The sequence below is a fragment of the Chamaea fasciata genome, unplaced genomic scaffold, assembly GCF_029207755.1.
Source record: "Chamaea fasciata isolate MVZ Bird 193981 ecotype frontalis unplaced genomic scaffold, bChaFas1.0.hap1 SCAF_1, whole genome shotgun sequence".
Classification (NCBI taxonomy): Eukaryota; Metazoa; Chordata; class Aves; order Passeriformes; family Sylviidae; genus Chamaea; species Chamaea fasciata.
Window position 1 is genome coordinate 85,236,281 of NW_027094086.1, and position 22,490 is coordinate 85,258,770.

Below are 22,490 nucleotides of genomic sequence, written 5' to 3' on the forward strand. Positions count from 1 at the left end.
CCGCGCGCAGGGTTCACTTCCGGCCCCGCGTCTCCCCCCGCCCCTCCCAGCGGCGGCGGCGGCAGCGAAGGAGTTCGGAAGTTCAAAATGGCCGCCGCGGCCGAGCCCGAGCAGCGACCGCCCGAGTAAGGATCGGCTGGAGGGGGGGAGGCTCCTCGCCCTGGAGCTTTGGGGAGGAGGAGAAGGGAGGTGGAGGGAGAAACGCGGACGAGGGGACTGGGGAGGAGGGAGACACACGCATACGGGACGGGGACGACGAGAAGCGGCCCGGGTGGAAGTGGCGAGGGAAGAGGAGGAGGAAGGGGGTACGGAGAGGAGGATGGGGGAAGGCGGCCGCTCCAGGGGAGAGGGGTTGCTGTAGGCGCCGCCTGCCCCGCGGCGAGGCGGCCCGGCGGGGCCCGGAGCGCTGGATTCGCCCGTGGATTCGGGAGGGCCCCGCAGGGGGAGGGGGGAAGGGAAGCGGCGGCGGGCGCGTGTCCCTGGGAGTCCCGCGTGCGCCTTCCCGCCCCGGTGCCGCTCCGGCCGCGGGGACCCGGGATGGCCGCCGGCGAGCCGGGTTTGCCGCTGGCGCGCGGGACGTGGGACGGAGGGAGGCGGGGGAGGGATGCGCATCCTCCGCGTGGCTGCGAGGCCGCTGCCCGCCCGGGCGCGCAGGGCTCGGGCATCCCTAAGGCCGCTCCGGGCCGGCGCTCCCCGGGATCCCCCCGCCAGTCAAAGGCACACACGCCCCCACACACCCTGTCCGAGCGGCGCCGGGGGGCTCCGGCCAGCGCCTGCCGCGGGGCTGCCCTGGGGCTGCCGAGCCGCTGCCCGCCCTGCGGCGAACCCTCCTCCCTCGTTCCCCCGGGCCCCGGCCGCTCTCGCGGTATGGAAAGTGCCCGTGCTGGTGGAAGCTGAAAGTGATTTGTTGCCGCCAGCCCCTCCTTCCAGCCCTCGAAATGACTGGCAAGTCCCGGCTCCCGTTGGGAAGCGAAGATGGAGCTGCCGCCTCCCCGCCGGAGCGGGGCTCCCGGGCGTGCGTTCCCCCGGCGCCCCGGTTAGTGCCGTGGGGTTTGGGCTTGTCCGCGCTCAGGAGCTCGTCAGCACAAGCTTCTGGAAATTCTGCCGGGCGTTAACCATCTAATGCTTGCTCTATCGCTCCTCTTTACTACATTAATATTTTAGCCGTATAAACTGCTTTCTGTGTTTTTTGTTGGTTTTTGTTGTTTTTTTTGTCCTTAAAGAGTTTTGATTTGAGGCTTGATTTTATTATTTACCCTGGGAGTAGAAAACAGGCGAGGAAAAGCAGTGGGAGTATATGTGAGCTGTGTAAAACACATGCAAATGAAGAATAGCTTTTGATATTGTAGAGAGAAAGTTAAGTAATAAGGTAGAAGCTGATGGTAGTGAGACATTAGTAGGAGCCCTGTATGAAGAAAAGGATGGGTGAAATCACTACACATCCTTATGAACTTCCTGTAATTCTTCTTGAATTTAAAAATAGGAAAAAGTAGGGCTCCTATCACAAGTTCATGTCACAGTTTCTTTCTCTTAAAAGTCATTAGCACCTAAACATATAGACATGTCTCATCACCTTCTAAAATATTCTTAAAAGGTTTTTTTCATCCATGTCATTATAACTCTGAAGCATTTAACCTAAGTAAAAGTTTATCCACAGTCTAATGAAATTACTTGCAATAAATGTATCCCTGTACATGAAGGAAACTGGGACTATTTTTTGCATATGAATGTACCTAATTTTATTGTTGTGTTCCAAAGATAGCTGGCAGTTGTATTAGCAGCCTGTACTGGCCCGAGATCTTGCTGGGGTGATGTGTCTCATCACACCTTAGCTACCAGCTGGCTTTTCCAGAGTTTAAGATGAGGTTATTACATAACTCCAAAATACATACAATAACAAAATAACTTCCTTAAGGATTTTGGTGTCGCTTTCTGCTGTTAAGAGAAGGAAGACTTACCTGGAACAGCTTGAACAGATGTGATGTGTATTATCTTTAATATTTTTATAATGTCTTGACGTACCTTTAATGTGCTTACTGGGGACTTACACAGGATCCTGGGTTCAACTAAAAACAATTTTGAAAGGCACATAATTCCCTTAAAGTTCTCCTTGTTGCATTTCCCCACTTATGTCACAGATAGACTTGCTCAGGATGGCAGATCCAAGGAAGAAGTTTTGCAATTAATACTTTAATTTTTTTTTTAATGCCAAACGCAAGATAAAATATGCTCTTTTTAAGCCAGTTTTTCCTATTTTGTTCTGATATTCTCTTATCATGATGGTGTGGAATGTCAGAAGGTAGCAATTAAGAAAAACACCTTTCTGTATTCCTTGAGTAGGCAGAAGTAGGAATAGAAATGTAAAAGAGAAGCTGCATTCTGAGTTAAGTCTGTGAATGTTTTATATTTTTAACTCAAACATTTGTTTCTTTTGGAAGTTCATAATTTCATAGCACTAAAGTTTTAATGATTTTAGCAAATAATTGAAGTGTGCTTTGCAGAAAAGTCAGCTTTATTTGCTAGTTCAAGAATTTGCCTTAACTGAAGCCGGAGAGAGTAAACGTGCACTGCTTGAAGATCCTGTCCTTAATTAGGAAGACACTAATCAAATTCGTAGTCAGGTGCTGTCCTTTAGGTCTGGCTTAGAATATCTCTGATACATTTATTGGATCACATTGCTGATCATACTCTTCAGAAACAACTCTTGTATGAAACCAGTAGAGTTCAGAAGATAATTTCCACATTTCTGTGTTCGTTCCCTCCCTGCTCCTGGCTGTCATGTTTGGGGGATCTCTTTTCACCTAATGAGGCTTACTATACAGCAAAGAGCTATGTTTAAGTTACTAAAGTGGTAACTAGAGAATTTCAAAGCAGTAGTTTAGATGGGGTGAGTTTGTAGAAAGGTGAGCTCTGGCACCTGCAATATTATTTCAAAAGGCATGTGTCTGTATTACCACAGACAGTAACTCGATGTTCTGAAAGAGCTCGAGAGGTATTTGCTAAACACTGTAAAAACCCCTATTGTTACGCCAGATTCAGTGCCTGTGGAAGATAATATAAGGGAATGTGTAACATCAGGACTGAAATTTGTATTTTTTGAAGTTACTATTTGGAGAAATTATAGTTAATTGAAAATACTCTTTTTAGAAGAAACACTATATATTATTATTATTTTAATAACCTGCTGTAGACTTACTTGCAGCTGTTTTGGTCAATGGCATTTTACTGGTGTCAAGACTACCACATTTTTTTGAAGCTGCTAATCTGCTGCATACTATCAGAAAGCTGCTCTGAAATTAGACTTCCTTAATATGTCCTGTTCCTCAGTAGTGTTCACTGTATTGCATAAATAAAATAAATGTGTAAGAACATTTCTTGATTTTTTGAACAGGCGTGTACACTTAGAGAAAAGAATTGCAGCTAAGGGAGTTAGTCAGCCCTGCATGAAATTTTGCAGGAAGGTTTCATAAGGTGGTCAGTATCATACCTGGAAGTAAATTTTGATCTTTGGAGCAAAACTGTTTTCTGCCACTTGAACATACTTGTAAAAGGCATAGTTTGGGTTAGGCGTTGGAGTGGAGCAGAAAGTGACATAGATGATGATGGACTGACAAGTAAATATTCAGCACTGTTGTATGCTATTAACAGATAGGTCAGAATTGAATGTGAAGGCCTAAGCATTGATTCCATCCACACATTTGGTTTTGTCAGTGCATTTGCTGTCTGTTCCTCATTTCCTTCTGCAGCTGTAGCTGTCTGTTCCTGTGGGATTGTATCTGCTGTTAAAACTTACTTAAATTAGTGGTACATTTTTAATTCTCCCAAAGGTAGGTGAACAAATGCCAGCTAGTTTCTGTCATTAAAGGCTGTCTACTTAACATGGGCTAAAGGACTACAGTGAGTTTATAGTACTGATCTCTTTTTTTTTTTTGCAGGGTTGAGGATGCTGAGGCATCCGAGAAAAGTGTGAATGAAGAAAATGGGGAAGTGTCAGAGGCAGACCAACCTCAGAACAAGCACAGCAGACACAAAAAAAAGAAACACAAACACCGAAGTAAACACAAGAAACATAAACATTCTTCAGAAGATGATAAGGACAAAAAACATAAACACAGACACAAACATAAGAAACATAAATGGAAAGAGGTGGCTGATGCCTCTGACAAAGAAGATGGACCAGCTAAAAGAACTAAAATTGATTTTTTGGCTCCTCTGGAAGACTTAGAAAAACAAAGAGCATTGCTGAAAGCTGAACTTGAAAACGAATTAATGGAAGGAAAAGTCCAGTCTGGGATGGGATTAATATTACAAGGTTATGAGTCAGGATCTGAAGAAGAGGGGGAGATTAATGAAAAAGCCCGAAATGGAACAAGACCTACAACAAAGTCAAATACTAAGGGGAAATTAGAACCTGTGGACAATAAAACTAGTTCCAAGAAAGCAAGTAAGAGTGAATCAAAAGAAAGGACTAGGCACAGGTCTGACAAAAAGAAAGCCAAGGCAGGAGTTGATGGAGTCAAAGAGAAGACTACTAGAAGCAAGTCAAAAGAAAGGAGGAAATCCAAAAGTCCTTATAAGAGAAGTAAGTCTCAAGATCAGACAAGGAAATCTAGGTCTCCAATACTTAAGAGGAGATCTCAGGAGAAAAACAGAAAGTCTAAGTCTCCTCCAGAGGATAGAAATAAGGCTGACGATAAAAGTAAATCCAGAGACCGCAGAAAGTCTCCAGTTGTAAATGAAAGCAAAAGCAGAGATCGTGGTAGAAAATCTAAATCTCCAGCAGAACTAAGAAGCAAATCCAAAGATAGAAGATCACGGTCCAAAGATAGAAAACCTAGGAGATCAGAGACTGACAAAGAAAAAAAGCCAATTAAATCTCCTTCTAAAGATGCCTCTTCAGGGAAAGAAAACAGGTCCCCGAGACGACCTGGCCGTAGCCCGAAAGGGAGAAGCTTATCTCCCAAACCGCGTGAGAAGTCCCGAAGAAGCAGATCCCCTCTCTTTAACGATCGTAGATCTAAACAGAGTCGATCCCCCTCTCGGACCCGGTCACCTGTTAGAAGAGTGAGGAGTAGATCTGCAGAAAGGAAAAGGAGAGAATCAGAAAGGAGGCGTCTGTCTTCTCCCAGGTAACTTAAAGGTGTCCTAAGCCATCACAAAAATGCGTTATGGGATGAACTGTCTTCTAGTTTGGTGTTTATCTCCTTGTTTTATTGGGAAAATAGGTATCAAAAAAGATAATCAGATTGTATGCTGTATCATGAGCTTACTTCGTATGTATTCAATTTTTTTAAAAAACTGTTCCTCCCAGCTGTCAGATATGCAAATTCATCTTGTGGTTGTTAAAGTGCTAAGTTATTTGCTGCTCACACCCTTACTGGGGAATAAGTTTTGTAGCTGTGTTCTTTTTATCGCTGGTTGGATTCAGAATTTGGCTTCTTTGGCAGAATTTGGCTTCTTTGTCAGTAGTTCTGTTGCCTTCTGAAACTTCTGTGGAGTGAGAATCCTCTCCAGTGTTACATATTAGCGTTGGCTAGAAGTGGGTGACTATCCCCTCTTTCCCCTCAAAAAAAGCCCTAATGATAGATAGAGTCAGTATGTCAGTGAGTGTAAGCAATTTTTTATATCAAGATGTCCTTCACAGAGTCTTTTTTTTTGCCTTTGCAATATTGTGGGTTTTCATTTGCTAGTGGGGTTTCTTTGTCATTGGACTGTTGTATGTAGTTACCATATTTTGCATACACTTAAAGGAGAAGGATGGAAGTCTATTTAGTGTATTGGTGTTGTCTTGGCATTTTTAAAAAAAGACAGATTTGGCCTATGAAGGCAGTTGTCTTGAAATTTGAAAGCTAATAATGCCTGGGTGGAGAGTTTCCAAGAAGAGAACAATATAAGTGTACTCATTTTTGAAAGTTAATCCATTAGCTGTAAGAAGTTTAAGAGTCAGAAGAGTTCAGCATTGGATAATAAATAATTTAAAACTTTGTATCGGGGGTTTAGGTTTAGCTTCACCCAGTCTGAGAACTAAGAGCAAAGAAGTATGAATTTTAAATGAATTGGAACCACGAAGCTTAGTGAATAGGCACCTAAAAACGTGGAAGTTCCAGCCTGAATCCCTGAAGGTTACTCTGGTTTCAGGTATGGGGTATCTTTGGGTATTTTGGAGAATGGCCCCAGCGATGCTAACCTGCCCAAGCCAGTATTGTAAATGCTGGCAGTTTTATCTGGCTGCTTTCTGGTGAATCAGGAATGTGTCGGCCCAACCACCAAGTTTTTCTGGCATAGTAGTTGACTCTTCCTCTGCAACATTTTGCATCTTTCAGTTTTCATTTTTCTTGACAGCTTGCATTGCAGCCAGTTTGAATTGGTTGTCTAGACACTTATTTCAAGTGATGCATGTGTCTAGAATTTTGCTGTCAAATTCATACTTCTGTAACTGCGTGGTGAGCAGCATGTGAGTGGGGGACTACTAAAATATTTTCTGTTGGAGGTGTTTGCAGATCAGCAGGAATAATCTCTCCTTGTAAGACGTCTGAAGTAATTCCACCTGTGTTCAAGTTTTAACTACTTGTAATTACTCAGCTAGAGAATTTCAGGAGCTTTAATGAACAGTTTTAACAAAAAAAAAAATCCCAGTAATTTCATTTTTCAAGTTTGTTTCCAGTGTTCTAATCTTGTAAGACACTCCTCAGGTCTTTGGAGTTACTTATTATGTGATGTTACCATGAATTCTTAATCATCTTCCTCTTTTTATCTCATCCCTGTGATCTCTGAATTAATTTATTTTTTGTAACAGATATTTTGATTGGGTTTTGGCAGTACGATCGCTCTGTTAGTCAGGAAGCCTGGAATTCTTCATGCTGTGTCTTTTTATGTAATACTGTTCACAAGAACATAATATAAATTAATTGGGCTAAAGGTATTGGCCTACTCCAGCATTTGAGTACCGTAATTCCTTGTAGAAAGTGCCTCTGCACATGCAAACATTTTCCTTTTGCCTCACTGTTTACTATTTTGCATCAGTTCTGTATGTCTGATCATTGTTTGTAGTTAAGGTAATTGAAATTGATGTAGCAGTCTCAAAACAAACGAAAAAATGGCAGAATGGGTGGAATTAGTCTTTCAGACCCAAGATACTTTGTTCATTGATGAGATACAATACCTGTAATGAGTTGTTCCAACTTGATTTTAAAAAAATCAAAAATAAGGAGCAGGAAAAAAATAGAGTAGCAACATTTCCTTTGAAATAATGTGAATACTATTTTCCAATTTCTAATACAGCCTCATTAGAGTAGTAAATTTTTAATTTATATTCTTTCTAGTTTTTAACTGAACTCTTGCTGTCATGCTGTTAAGCTTTTTAATGTAGTAATCCCATCAAGGTATTTTTTTCTTGAATAATTGTGAATCTGTAGGAAGGAAAAAAACAAATTTTGAGTAGTGTATATAGGATCAGACTTGATTTTTTTTTTTTTTTTTTTTTTTTTTTAAGTTTGAGAAGGGATAGTTTAGATTTTAGTTAAGAATTCTAGTCTTCATCTGCTGTTTTAGAATGTGGGAAATGTTGAAGCCATGCAGTTGTAGTGCTCAAATTGAAAGAGACATTATTGTCACTATTGTGAAGTAGCATAGTCCTAAGCCTAAATTGCAGTAGCATGGTGGGAGGTTGGTGAAATAATTCTCAATAATAAGATTTTGGGGTTTATGTATTGTTTCAGTACTTTTTCTGGTAAACATGAAAACAGGACACTATTTGTGTGAGACCTAAACACAAGCTTTGTTTTAAAACCTCTCCTGGTAGTAATTAACAAGCTGTTTCCAGACTTGTCCTGCACTAGATCTCTGTATGGGCACACACTTCCCAGGGTGGGGAAAGACACGCAGGAAGGGCAGGCAGTTCTGCAGCCTCCTTATCCATCCCTCCCTCAGAAGCCCATCTGCTGGTCCCTCACCTGCAGTAAGGTTTTTCAAGTGAGTGTTTAGAGGGAACAGACTTCTTTGTTTTCAGCTTGCTCCTGATTTTTACTACCACTCTCTTCCTCTGTTTTAAGAACACGGACCAGGGATGACATTTTGTCCAGGCGTGAAAGATCCAAGGATGTCAGCCCACCCAGCAGATGGTCCCCATCCAGAAGAAGGTCTCGGTCCCCCATTAGGAGGAGATCTCGAACGCCCCTTCGACGCAGCCGATCTCCCAGAAGGAGGAGTAGATCTCCTCGGAGGAGGTAAAGACATCCTGTGTTTTCAAGTGTATTTTGTAAGATATCACAGGAAGAATAAGGATGGCTATTTTATGTGTGAAAAGACCGTGCAATTTTTTTTTGTCCGTGTTAATATGTGCTAGCATAGTTAAATTCATTTTGTCCTCCATGAATTAAATTGTTTTATTACTTGAAATCATTGCGTGTCTTTATGTTTTCTGAAAAGATTTTCCTTTTTTCTTAAAAAAACCAAAACAATCCCCAAAAGTCCAAATCTCTTGCTCTTGTCAAACACAGGGATAGAGGCCGGAGAAGTAGATCTCGCCTTCGAAGGAGGTCCAGGTCACGTGGTGGCCATAGACGTAGGAGCAGAAGCAAAGTTAAAGAAGACAAATTTAAAGGTAGTCTTTCTGAGGGCATGAAAGCTGAACAGGAGTCTTCATCAGATGAAAAGTAAGACTATGTTTCTAACTTACACTGATTATTTATAACCTGCAGTTCCACTGATACAAAGAATGAACTAACATTTATCTTCATGGTGTAGTTTTGAGTTGTCACCTAAAACCATAATCATGTCTTTGTACTTGCAATCTTGTCAAATTAGTGCTGTGAGAATCTGAAAAACTTTGAAATATGTAAAAAATACCAAGACCTGTTGGCTAGTGGGCAGACCTTAGGGGAGGATATATCATTGGGTTTTTAAATTCAACTTGATCAGTATCTTGTGAAAACTTTTGGTCTGATTACTAAAGCTTACTTCTTGTGGAAGTGCTTTAATAGCTGAAAGGATTAACTGCTGTCTGCAAACTGTTTTTATTTCTGAAATATCTGCCTATTCAAATGTGCAAGAGTATGCATTCTAGTCAAATTATTAAGGAAAAACGATGCTGCAGTGAAAAGGAACAAGGGTTTTTTTGTTGTCTTGTAGAAGAGGGCTGTTAATTGTTTGCAATTAAAAATGGAATGCAGAAAGTCCCAATGAGATACCAAGAGATAAGTTTTCTTTGTAAGGAAATGTAAATATATGCAGTGGGGATTTAATACACCATTGCTTTCTGAGTCACTTGAACAGCTATTGTTTAAAATATTCTGTGCTTTATATGCCAAGCAACTGCACTTGGTAAAATTCAGTGGATAATTATATGTTTATGAAGTTATATAAAAAAATCATATTTTTGTAGTCTTGAAGACTTTGATTTGGAGGAAGAGGATGAAGAAGCAGAGATAAGACAAAGGAGATTACAGCGGCAAGCAATTGTTCAGGTACATGGTTACAGGAACTAATTCTGTGTCTTTAGTGTAAAATGTCAAGGTAAAGGAAGGCTCTTTGCCTATTGCTGCATTACAACAGCAATTCCTATTGCTGTATTTTTCCAGTTAGTTCACTGTAAATGTTAGTCTCTCTTAAACACTACACTTCTATTGTCACAGCATTGCTTTTAAAACTGAAGTGACTCCTCTGTGAGTCATTTTTTGCTACAGTTAAATGTTCTCTAATGGTCTTAAGACAGGTTAAAAATGTTCTTCAGTTATCTTCATCGGTAGGTTTTCTCCCTAGCTGTATCATTGGTATAATATCTTCAGTGTAACAGTAAGTTATACATCCATTAACCTAAGGGGTCAGTTTGTTTAAGTAGAAGTTGTCCCTGTCAATTTCTGAAATTTTGTAAAGCCTTGGGTTCCTCCCTAAAAGTGCATGTGAATTGGATGAACTTCTTACTCCAGGTGCCAAGGTAACAGTAATCACAGGTGTAAGGTGTGATCCAGACCCCTGAAAGAAGCTGTGGCCAAAGGGGCTGTCATTGTACAGTATGAGTCAGTTATCTCTTTTCAGAGGTGGGATTTGGCACACAGTTAGAACATAGCAAGCAAAATGCTGTGGGGTATTTATTTAGTATCAGGTACAAAATCACTGGCCTTAATGTACTGCTTATTTTAAATAACACTAAAAATACTGTTCAGGGTTTGAGTTTTGTGCAAAGCTCATTGTAAAAGCCTTCAGAACTATGATTGAGCCAAACCATATAAATTCTTTCTAAAGACTTGTTACACCTGATGTTGATGCAGGCTGGAAGCAAATTGCAGAGCTGAATTCCCTAAATGGAAAAACCTCTGCTTGTGTTATTGAATAGTTCAACCTTGACAGCTGAGTGGTAGCAGCATTTCTTCATCTTGATTTTACCTTTTGGGATAGGAAGTGAGACCTGTATAATTTCATAGTACTTAAGGGTAACAAAAATTGTAAAGATGATGTTTGAAGTTTTTTTATGCTTCTGAAATTTTTCAAAACAAATGAATAAATAGCATTTCCAGGTCAAAAAAAACCTGAATCTAAAAGCTACTTTTCTATACCATAAAACTAATAAAACGTGGAAATATTCTAGAACATAAGATATAAAATAATTAAGTTTTCATCAAAGACTGCATTTCAGTGTTTGTGTGCCAGGATGGTTTAGTAATAAATTTGTTGCTGCTGACATTTTGTTGTGCATAACCAAATAGGTAATATTCAGTAATAATCTCTTTTTATAGAAATGTAAAGACCTAAAGAACACACATGAATGTTTCAGTCTTATGGTCTGGGCTGGTACATTGTGACAAACTGAATTTCCAGAAGTTGTATCCCATTCTGAAAATAATCAGTTGTCTTTACAGACGTAGGTGATTATGAAAGCAAATATTAATGTTTCAGCTGAAAGCCCAAACATTGAAAGGGTGGATATGAAAATGTTGAAACTGTGATAAAGTACACAGTGAGATTAAAAATTAAATTTCTTTTTAGAAATACAAAGGCCAGACAGAAGACAGTAACATGTCTGTACCATCTGAACCAAGCAGCCCTCAAAGCAGTACACGGAGTCGCTCAAATTCTCCTGAAGATATCCTGGAAAGAGTTGCTGCTGATGTTAAGGAGTATGAACGGGAAAATGTGGACACATTTGAGGCATCAGTGAAAGCCAAGCACAACCTCATGACAGAACAGAACAATGGTAAGATTCTGAAATCTCTCTATGAGTATTATGCAAGTTACCAAAGCTCAGACACTTGGCTTAGTTTACTTACACACTTCCAGACTAGGAAGTAGATTGACTTTTTGGATGGAATTTGTGAATATTTTCGCAAATACTGTGGTACTTAAAACATAGCATTAAAATAGAGCTTCTTCATTGGGAAGGATAATATGAGTGGATTGTGCACTCTGTATTTCTAATAACTCTTAACACAATTTGTGCTTTACATTTGGAAAAGGAAATAATTATGTTTGTCTATATGGTTAAGAATTATCCTTCCAAATTCTTCTTTTCATTTGGGCAAGTTGTTTTCTTAGATGCTTAGTATAGTCCTAGACTTTATTTTGTGAGAGTTGGAAATTATGCTCCTTTTTTTACCTTTGGTTGGTCAAAGCCACTGGTGACAGAAGAATATAGGTGGGTCTGTAGTAATTTAGAATGATTAAAGCTTTTGAGGGTCACTACTAGAAAGTCCATTTTAGCAGCATAGTTAATTGCTGAAATGGGTATTTTCTTTCTCTTCCCCCCTTCATGTACTCTATTGTACAGCAGTGTTGAAATTAAATAAATTTTGATGTAAAACCTGCCTTGTGCCAGCTGCAGCAAAAGGAACGTGGAACATCTCCCCGCTCACAGTGTATTATTGAAAGTCTGCTCCTTTTTTTGTCTTTTGGAAGTGGATTACTGTACATCTTCCAAGTAGTCAGAGGTGTATGCAGTTGCTGTGTGCTTGTACTTGAGCTAGTTTAAGCTGCTTTGGTTTCTCTCTACAGTTTAATTGCAATAGCAATGTTTAACAAGGGCTGTGGAGCCTGCCCAACCCCTCTGAGGGAGAGGTACAGTTAGCTTGTATTTCATGTCCTGCGCCACATGTATCTTTGGGGGCTGAATACACTGTCTCTAGTGGATGCTTCTTTTCAAACTAATAAAGCTGCATCTCTTTGGAACTGCTGTACTGCTCTGTAGTTTATCCTGGCATTCCCTTGAGCCGTGTGTTTTCAGATTGTTCTCCTGCAACATCAATGAAAAGAACTGTTTCAGTGCTTTCTTTTTCTTGCATACCACAAGTTTAGGCATATTATGTCTAACAGACATGTTTTTCCTATTTTGTCAAAGCATGTACTGCTCTCTAATTTTGTCTGCTAAAGCATATGAAAATTTAAGTCTTAACAGCATAGGCATTTTCCACACAGGCATGTAAAAAAGGTTTTAAAAGTTACATTCACATCTGGATGGTAGGATTCTGAGTTGGAGATGGCTGTAACAACAGCTGAAATCAGTGGGCTGTCTTCCTCTGCAGGAGCAAATTTTTATTTCTATCCTGACCTCTTATAGGGCCAGAGTAGTAAGTTGCTAAGAAACTAGTCACTAACTTATTGTAGCCCAGTACAGGTAACTGGAACTCAGAGAAAAATTTGAGCAAGTTTCTAGAAGGGTCTGTAGCTCAAAACAGTGCTTTAAACTGCCTCCACACAAGTGTCAGGTGACAGGTCTATGCCTTGAAACAGTGTTATCAACATGCTGGATGATTTTTCATGCTGTCAGATTTCAGTCTTGTTATTTGGTATGGAAGGGGCTTGTGCATCACGAGACCTGAAGCCTCTGGGCTGAATTAACTGTTTACTTTTCTCCGTTGCCTAGTGAAGGGAGGGTCTCCAATTTGCCATCTTCATGGAGGGCTGCCATATGTGTGCATGAATGAAATAGTTTGAAGTTTGCTTGCTTTTACTAATGTGTACTTAATGTATATTTCTTTGCTTTTATCTTATCAAGCAAATAAAATGTCTTTGGGATTTAAAGATGATTAAAAGGTGAGAAAGGGATGATCTTGCCCATAACAAAAATGTTTCTCTTTAACACAATAGTAAACATTGTGTTTGACAGAAAGCTGCACACTGGGTCCTTTTTGGCAGGGTTGGAGAAAAAAAAAACATTTTCCAAAGAACTTCTGAGCTTTGCGACTTTAGGTTTTAGTAAAATATCTTGTAATTAGCAGAAAAGCCTGAACTTGTGTATTGAAAACATGACTGTATTTTTTTATATGTACACATAGTAATTTTGTACTTCTTTTTGTACATTTATATGTATATATTTATATAGTCATTATTTGTAGGGACCATGTAAGTATGTAGTTTTTATCTTCTGCTATGCTTACTTGAAAGCTATTACACGTAGTTTTTCAAGGAGATAAAAATTTTTGAGTTGTTTGAAGAACTTAGCTAGTCTGAGTTTTATATTTTAGAAAGTGAAATATGTGAAATGGTATTTGCTAGAAACATTAGTAGAGCTACCTGTTTGCCAATATACTGATCTAGACTATGTTGTAAAAATACCAAGTGCCGAGTTATAGTGGCAACAGAGTTATTGTTTGACATCTTTTTCATGTTGAGTAATCTGAATTTCATTTTAAGGTTCATCTCAGAAGAAGCTACTAGCTCCCGATATGTTCACAGAATCAGATGATATGTTCGCTGCGTACTTTGATGTAGGTAATTCTTAGAGGTGAAATGGATGATTTTTTTTCTGCTTGATTTTTGTTGGAGTCACTGTCACTTGAGGGTTGTGAGAACTTTGATTTGTAAAAGCACAAAGTGCTGCTAAGTGACTTGTATGTTCTTAATCTTTTCGTCAGCCAAGGCAAGCAGATCAGTTCTTAATTAGTATTTCAGTGTAATAAAACCTGCTGAAATTAGTGGCAATTTTACCAGAGTAAGCAATTGGGGAATTAACCTGCTGTTTGAATACAATGGCATGTGGTAAAAACATGAATCTATTTATAAGTTCAGCTTTTTTGTTATTGTTATCGTGTTGCAGTGTTCTAAATACGAACTTTTTCCAGACATTCATGTTTGGTTAATTAAAAAATGTGTAAGATACTGTAATTGGCTAATGGTGCTATGTTAGAGCAATCTGGTGGTTTGTCTGGAGATTTTTTGGGATGAAGAGAGAAATTTCCTGGTTTTAACACTGTTTGATTGGCTTTTCTCTAAATATGCAGCAGTGACCCTCAGATGTTGGCAGTCCAGTGACTACTTTTGAGATTTTATGTGCCATTCTCTATAAATCTTCTGCATTATTGCTGATGCACAACACTGAGAAATAAGTAAAGACAAGAGCTTTCTTCTTAATTTAAACCAAAATTAACTGGAGAATTTTTATGGCAGATACAGCTTAGGTTGTTTTACTCTAGTACCACTGGTATCCCTTCTGACTTGGAAAAAGAATACTTGAAGGGTAGTGTGTGTGTGTGAGGGTGCATTTTTAAAAGCTCAGAAGTTACAAGTGGGGATTTATATGGCTTGTAAGTGAGCAGCTCCCCCTTCCAGAAACTGTTGTTCAATTGAAGATAAACTTTACTACTCATAGTTTTGAATTTGTCATTAAAATATTGCCCGGTCTGTTAAGAGATGTCAACAGCAGTTGCAGAAGTGTTATGGTAGTGTGTATAACAGTATGGAACAAGTGACATCTAATGAACAGAAATTCAAGGCTTAAACAGTTGTGTTTTCCTTGCAAATTGCTGAACTTTTTACTATCAACTTACTTTAAGTAAGAAGTCTTACTTAGATGGTCCACAGTATGCGTTCTAATGTGACTTGTATAAATTCCTTGTGGGTATTAATTGAAACTTCACCCATTTATGTTTAATAATAATTCTGTTGGTTGATTTCATCCTCTTTCCTTGCATCAGTCGTTAGTTACTGGTATGTAAATAACATTAAGTTGTTTCTCTCTCCTGCAAGATAAGTGCATTTGTATTGTGGAGAGAACAGTTTTTCAGTAGGGAGAAAGGGCTTTGGTAAGTAAAGGTCAAAGAAGAATACAGAGCACACAAGCAAAGCTGTTACTTTTCTTTTTATTTCAGAGTGCTCGTCTAAGGGCTGCTGGGTTTGGAAAAGACTTCAAAGAAAACCCCAATCTCAGGGATAACTGGACAGATGCAGAAGGCTATTACCGTAAGTTGTGCTTGTTTATCAGCAAGGACAGGTAGAGGGAGGGTGCTGAGTGGAGAAGATCCTCATGTATAAAAGTATTGAAATGTTGTTCTGATGTAGATGTACCCCAGAGCCCTCTCTGAGTGTGTTATGTAATGGATGAAATGAGCATGCAGGTTTTAACCTATTTTCAAAGGACATCAGACTTAAAGAATCACGCTTTGTTCCCCATAATTTCCACAAAGCTAGGTGATACAAAACATTGTACACCATGAAATTAAAGGGTCTTGCTATTTACCCTCATACTTTCTAATGATAGAGAATGGTTTCTTTTTCTTAAAAAGTTCTATTAACGTTTGTCCCTCATAACTTGAACTTGCTTGGTTTTATCCCTCAGGTGTTAATATAGGCGAAGTTCTAGACAAACGTTACAATGTCTATGGTTACACTGGTCAGGGAGTCTTCAGCAACGTGGTGCGAGCCAGGGACATGGCCAGAGCAAACCAAGAAGTAGCCGTGAAAATCATCAGGAACAATGAACTTATGTAAGTAATGGGGTTTTTTATGGTGAACAATTATGTGGAACAGTTGGAAGTTTTTCATGGTGTGATTTGAATCTCCCTTTGTTTCAAGTGAAGTAACAGATCACAGCTGTGATTCCTGCCTTTTCTGCTAATAGGAGCCAGATAATGGGAAGCACTTGAGGACTGTGTATCCACACATCTTTACAGCTATCACAGGAAGAAGGGTACTTGCATTTTCGTCAGGCACTTTCTCATTTGCAAAACTAGGGAACAGTGATAGCAAGAAACAAGGTTACAGCTAATTTTGAGCCCTACATTTCTTGAGGTGGGAGTTGTGAACTGTAAAAATTTTGTTTCGATGGACCAAATCTATTTGGCAGGCTGTGGGTTGAATCCCAGTCAACAATCTGCGACTTATAAGAAGATCTCCATACATTTAATATTTTTTTGTATATTTTCTAAACATTTGCCTGCATATAAGATAGATAAAAAGTGATGGGACTCTCACTGTTGAAATACAATAATAAAAAGAGGTCTTTCAGAATGACTGAACATTATCAAGTTCGATCTCTTAAACTGTGTCATTTGAGGACTTGACTTGTCTACAGTACTTGTTTTCACCATCTGCTGCAATATTTTTAGTCTTTTCTTGTGCCCTCTGTTAATGACAACTTAAATGAAAATATTTTCCATGTATTTCACCTTGGAAGTTTTAAATGTTGTCTTATCATGTGTATAACTGGCTTTGTTTTAGTTATGTGAATAAGGATCTAGAAAGTTTAGAGAGATCTAGATCTAGAAAGGCTAAAGGGAAGGTGATAAGCTGTTTTAGTTCGATATGTTGTACAGGTAATAAGCTTGGATGTGTAATTGAATCTATAGTCAATTCTGTTTAAACATTTCAATACTGTATGTACTGTTTTTAAACAAGTAGACTTCTCAAGTGAGTGCTGTTCGAAATTTTTGTCACATTACAAGAAAAAATCCAGTTTTAGCCTTACATGCAACTGAGAGTGAGGAGGAAAGGATAAGTAGGTTGCAAAGGTACAGAGAATATCCAGGAATTAAATAAACTTACCCAGTGTTGTGATTGCTGACAGCAAACCATTGTCGTGATTTTGGTTTTTTAGCTGTAGTATATTAAGTAATGACAAGACACTTCTCATTCCTGGATAATTATAGCCACACAAGTGAATGTTTAGATTTTAAAAAATAGTAGAATTTAACTGATTTCATTTCATAATCACATTTTTGTTTTCAGGCAAAAAACTGGCCTAAAAGAACTGGAGTTTTTAAAGAAGCTCAATGATGCTGATCCTGATGACAAGTTTCATTGTCTACGGTTGTTCAGGCATTTCTACCACAAACAACATCTCTGTCTGGTGTTTGAGCCGCTCAGGTGAGATGACAAATGTTTGGGGCTCTCTAAAAAGTAAAGTCCTACTGTGTGTTCTTTACCTTTCTGGATTTTGCTGTTGTTTTGATAACTTGTTCTAGTGCCAAGATTCAAGAATGCAAGGAACTTTTAAACAAACAAAAAAAATTGTCTGCGGGCACAGATTCACAGACTACTGAACTGTTTTTGATTTATTTTTAGCACTGTTGTGAGTTTTCTGCCTGGAAAATATTTGAAAGCAGATAATGTATTAAAGATTCATCTCATTTATGAACCTTCATTAAAGGTTCATCTCACTAGTAGTGCTCTTAATAATTTTTTGCCTATGTCAGTATTTTTATTAGTTTTCATAATTTTTCATTTTAATGGTTTATATTAAGATGCATTCCCAGAAAAATTCAGGAAATGCTGCATATTCTGTAAAGAGTGACCTATAGTAACAGCCTTAGGGAGAAAATTGTTACAGTGGTTCTTTGCATGATCACTTTCTGTTCAAGTAATTAAACTCTTGTGACAGCTTGATTATAGATGCTGTTTTATGGTAAATCAGATATATTAAATTTTGCCATATTTGGGGTAAAGATAAGCCATATACTGAAACAATCCAAATTTTGTGAGATTACTATCATCCATCATTTATAAGCTGTAGAACAAATTTTTATCTTGTGCTGCACTATCTCATCATAACACACTTATACCTTATTTATGTCCAGTTATGTTTTTGTCCTGGAATGATGGTCTTTTTATCTGCTGCTTAAGTCGCCAAAAAGATCTCCTCAACTTTTATCTTTTGTGTGCTTCCATTTTCATTTATTTCTGAAGAAAATGAGTACAAAGGGTTTACAGTTGTTAAGAAAACACTGTTCATGTGCAAATAAATCCTCTCATATCAATATGGATTAAAAATATGCTGTGAATTAAGTAAGTACGTACACAGCGTAAGACAGATCTGATTGACCTTTTTATTTCAATTCTGTAGCTCATAGAGTGGAATGTTGAATGCTACATTTCTCAAAAAACATTTAAAGCCAAGTGGTTCATTCAAATTTGCTTTAGAATTTCGGAGGCCACAATCGGTTTTTCTGTTGAGCTCTTTCCAATTCCTTTTTTTTCCCCTTTCCCTTAACAGTATGAATTTACGAGAGGTGTTGAAGAAGTATGGGAAAGATGTTGGACTCCACATTAAAGCTGTGCGTTCCTACAGCCAGCAATTGTTCCTGGCTTTAAAACTTCTTAAAAGATGCAATATCCTACATGCAGATATTAAACCAGATAATATTTTGGTAAGTAACAAATAATTAAAATATCTTTTTGCATGGTCTGTAGTGTAAAATAAAGTATTTGAAATTCATATAATTCTGTTAATTTAGGTGAAGTCAAATTTACTGAAAATGTTAAGGGTTCACACTTTGATATAAAATGGTATTGTGGTATAAATAGTAAGAAAGAAATACAACACAGCATCTAAATAAAACCCTTTTCAAACAAACATGCATCCTCTTCTGTCTTTATAGAAAGCAGACTTTCCAAAGTTAGACAGTGTCTTACAGGAGAAATATTTGAAATTTTCCCAGCAATAGCTGAGAGATGTTCTTGCTTTCTGCAAAATGGAAGTAGGTTGTTTGAGTCTGAATGGAGATTTTATGTGAGTGAGATGATGGGGAAAGGTCCTTAATGCCTCTTTTCCAGTAGGACATGAGAGCTGCATCACAGGAATCCAGTGGTTTCCTTTTTGGACATTATCCCCGTGACAAACTCAGATTTTTAACTGATCTAAAATGTTCTCCTATTACTAGCTCAGCAGTAAAATCTACTGTGTAAGCTTGAGATGTGACTAATATGCTGTTTTATAAGTGGTACTCTGGATACTGGAGTTGCAAGTCTAAATCCATAAAATTTCAATATCTGGAATGAAATCTGGGTCCACCAAGGATATTTTGTAATGGGAAAAGTGCATGAAACTGACTTTTTTTTATATTTTGTAGGATCTGAAGACATTAACTCTCACTTTCAGTTTGAGGAAGTTTTGTAATTTTCTTAGAATACAGAGAGGAAGGAACTTCCAGTTTAAAAGCTGAATGTTTTTCCCTGTCTCTGACTTAAATGTGTTGTCACTTTTACAGTTCTGTTATCAATTCTGTCCACAAATAGTGCTTATGGATATTTATGTTTAACTTTCAGGTGAATGAGTCTAAAACGATACTGAAGCTTTGTGATTTTGGCTCAGCTTCACATGTCGCAGATAACGACATCACACCCTATCTAGTTAGTAGATTTTATCGAGCTCCAGAAATCAGTAAGTACATTTTGGATTAGCTACATCTATCACATACCAGCAAGTGCCAGTATTAGCAGATGAAAGTTTGACTTGAGTCTGTTCTGTAGTCTTAGCTAAACACAACTCTGGAAATACGATGGCTGTCAAAAATTCAGGCCTTGAAGGCTTGTTCATGTGACTCTTCATGTATGTTGGTGATCAGCTCAGTGAGAAGTCATTCTGATGGGTTATAGTTATGTTTCAGTTTGGAGGTATTGTTCTGACTTCTTGGTTTTTGCTGATTTAAAGCTGATCAGTTTAGGTGCTAGGTAAAAGCCTTCCTTTCTAAAATAGTGGTACTTTAAAAGCTAAAATTTTACATTATTTTACATTCTTCTTTTCTGGTAGCTTTTTATTCCTAAGAAGAACAGCACCAATATAGTTTGCAAATCAGAATTTTTTCATCTGTCTGCTTTTGTGATGTTATATCTAAGTCGCCTTTATGGAATTAACTGAAATTGCTCTGTTTCAGTTATAGGAAAAATCTATGACTATGGTATAGATATGTGGTCTGTAGGCTGCACATTATATGAGCTTTATACAGGAAAAATACTGTTTCCTGGCAAAACCAATAATCATATGTTGAAACTTGCCATGGATCTCAAAGGAAAGATGCCAAACAAGGTAAGAAAAATAAGTACTTAATATATGAAACTGCTCTAATGAACAGTAGAACATACAGTCTTTGTTCTCCTGGAATTCTGTTTCTTGTCATATACGTCTTTTCTTAACAGTAAGTACTAGACTTTGCTCTGACTGTGTAATTTATACTGATTTAAAATCTTATGAAGTGCAAGTATACAGCTTCTTTTTCATAGACTAAGTGAAAGCAGAAACCTTCTAAGCACTGACCTGAAAAAAAAAAAAAAATGTGTAAGTCAATGAAAGATACTGTGTCCTTTTTCAAAGGGTTTGACCTGTATCTTTGTATTCAATCTCCACATCTCTTCCTGTCCTTTTGGTATTTTTTATTAGTATTAAATTACTCATGTTGCAGTAAATTGATAGACATTGATGTTAATTGTGAAATGTGTTAGACACAGAGAGCTTGCCTGAAACTCTTGCTTCTTCCTCATTTTCCAGATGATTCGAAAAGGTGTGTTTAAAGATCAGCACTTTGATCAAAATCTCAACTTTATGTATATAGAAGTAGATAAAGTGACGGAAAGGGTAAGTCCTCCATGTGTTGACTAACCCATCGCTTCTTCCAAGCTTTCCTACTCTATGCTCCTTCAAATGTACCTTGGCTTCCTAATTAAAACCAAGATTTTATAAGCCATTAGAAATTCTTTTTGCAGCAGTATGGACAGATTACCTGGTTATAAAATAGCAAATGAGATTTTTTTTTTTCCTAGGATGTAGGAACATGATTAAGAAAAATCTAAATTTAATGGGGTAGATATACAGGGTATCTCCATATTCTATCCTTAAATTGCTAATAAAAGAAATTCTGCCTTCATTTTGTAGAAGGATGTTCAGTATGATATGGTTATATGAATCACGAAATACTGGTCAGATATAGGAATTTTCCATGTGGATTTCCATGTTCTGAGTTAACCGGGATGTTAGTTTCATGTGTGAACTTGTGTTGGTGGCCTCTCCCCCAACAGTGTTTTTTTCTCCCTTTTCTCTGCACATGATGATTTTATGAGGCCGTATGGGGGCAGGGTGTTGCTGCACAGATACAACACAAGCCTGCAGAAAAGCTGTAAGAAGGGTGGTTAGGGGGTTTGTGCATTACTTCTGTTCTACAAGGCTGCCATTTCTGTGTTTGTAGGAGAAAGTTACTGTTATGAGCACCATTAATCCAACCAAGGACCTATTAGCAGACTTGATTGGGTGCCAACGACTCCCTGAAGACCAGCGTAAAAAAGTGCACCAGCTTAAGGACTTGTTGGACCAGATTCTAATGCTAGACCCAGCTAAACGGATTAGCATCAACCAGGCTCTGCAGCACCCCTTCATCCAGGAGAAAATTTAAACCAGATGAAGAAGTTCAAAGGGTTTGATTAATTAAGATACAAAGACTGAAGAAATTTCACAGCAGTTATTAATGTATATAAACATAAATATTTCCCCTGCAAAGTTGAGGAAGAAATGATACATTTGAATTAACATCAAGGCTGATATTTCTTTTAGAAATGTTAGAGTAATTCTGTTTTGTGTCTTATGTGAAAATTTTCACTGTAGAACTGTTTTAATTGCCAAGACTGCACAAAAGTACAATGCTAATGTATATGGTTGCAGTTCGTATATATTATAAAAAGAAAAAAGCATCTGTTATAAAAAAAAAAGGAAAAAAAAAAGAGAGCAGTAATACTGGGTGGTTGATTTGTTTTTAGCAGACTTGGCTTCATTTTTGTCTTTACAAAATGGCCAGCATAAATGCTGTTTATATTCACATTTTCCTAGGTGTGTGTGTGCAGGCCACAGCAGCATGCCCTTGGTGTAGTCAGTGCCGAAGGGGGTCTGTTCCTTCTTGAGCCTGCCCGCAGGGATGGTCTCCTCTTTTAAAGCAGGTTGTGTACAACTTTCAGTACACTGAAGGTAAGCTAACCCATCAACATCACCGGTGTTTAAGCTGTTATTTTACTGGAACAACTGACAAATGAGAGACAATAGCATTGTGGCAGAATTCCCTGCATGTTTGAGAAATGATCTTGTTTTATTTTCTGGCATTGCAACCGTGGCATAGTTACAACTTCTGTTCTGTTCATCACATTTAAAACTGGGAGAGAGCGCACTTGATGGATAGAGCGCCTTCAGTGTACTGTTTCTTATTACTTTAGTTTTTTTAATCAACTTGCTATAGACTTTGTATACATTTTGTTAAATACAGTTCACTATGACATAGAACCAATACTTACAGAAGAGTTTTCATTTAGTAATTACATATGTTGAGATCTCATTTGAAAGACCTTATATCTAAAGGATAGATAGACAACATAATGAAATTTTTAACTATTTGTATGTCATTTTGAAAGTGTACTGCTTTATGCTAAAAGTGTTTCATTTGTTCATTGTTTTCATTATTTGTGATCATGTTGTCTTTCAATACAGGCATAAACCTTCCACTCTTGAACAAAGCAGCTGCTTTTTAAAAGCG

General features: G+C 38.2%; 1 protein-coding gene across 3 annotated transcripts; it reads left to right on the top strand.

Moving 5' to 3' along the window:
- The first annotated feature begins 16 nt into the window (after positions 1 to 16).
- PRP4K (pre-mRNA processing factor kinase PRP4K) lies at positions 17 to 22,490 on the top strand. Of its 3 annotated transcripts, XR_010721841.1 has the most exons (17): positions 212 to 305; positions 918 to 1,036; positions 3,936 to 5,129; positions 8,052 to 8,225; positions 8,499 to 8,654; positions 9,383 to 9,464; positions 10,984 to 11,191; positions 13,624 to 13,697; positions 15,078 to 15,168; positions 15,545 to 15,692; positions 16,933 to 17,070; positions 18,197 to 18,350; positions 19,249 to 19,363; positions 19,857 to 20,008; positions 20,468 to 20,554; positions 21,162 to 21,931; positions 22,445 to 22,490. XR_010721841.1 is itself a non-coding variant. In XM_066187492.1 (16 exons), the coding sequence occupies exons 2-16, from the start codon at positions 939 to 941 to the stop codon at positions 21,363 to 21,365; spliced, it is 3,075 nt and encodes a 1,024-aa protein (XP_066043589.1). In that variant the 5' UTR covers positions 212 to 305; positions 918 to 938; the 3' UTR covers positions 21,366 to 22,490. The 3 variants fall into 3 exon arrangements, 2 of the variants coding, with proteins under 2 accessions (XP_066043604.1, XP_066043589.1); XM_066187492.1 differs by having other exon boundaries at positions 21,162 to 22,490; XM_066187507.1 differs by lacking the exons at positions 212 to 305; positions 918 to 1,036 and adding an exon at positions 17 to 125 and having other exon boundaries at positions 21,162 to 22,490.

Excerpts from the sequence above, each read along its gene's own strand:
- PRP4K (XM_066187492.1), top strand. The coding sequence starts at position 939 with ATGACTGGCAAGTCCCGGCTCCCGTTGGGAAGCGAAGATGGAGCTGCC. Across the intron at positions 1,037-3,935 it reads TGCGTTCCCCCGGCGCCCCG|GGTTGAGGATGCTGAGGCAT; the intron begins GTTAGTGCCGTG and ends TTTTTTTTGCAG. Across the intron at positions 18,351-19,248 it reads TTAAACCAGATAATATTTTG|GTGAATGAGTCTAAAACGAT; the intron begins GTAAGTAACAAA and ends TTTAACTTTCAG.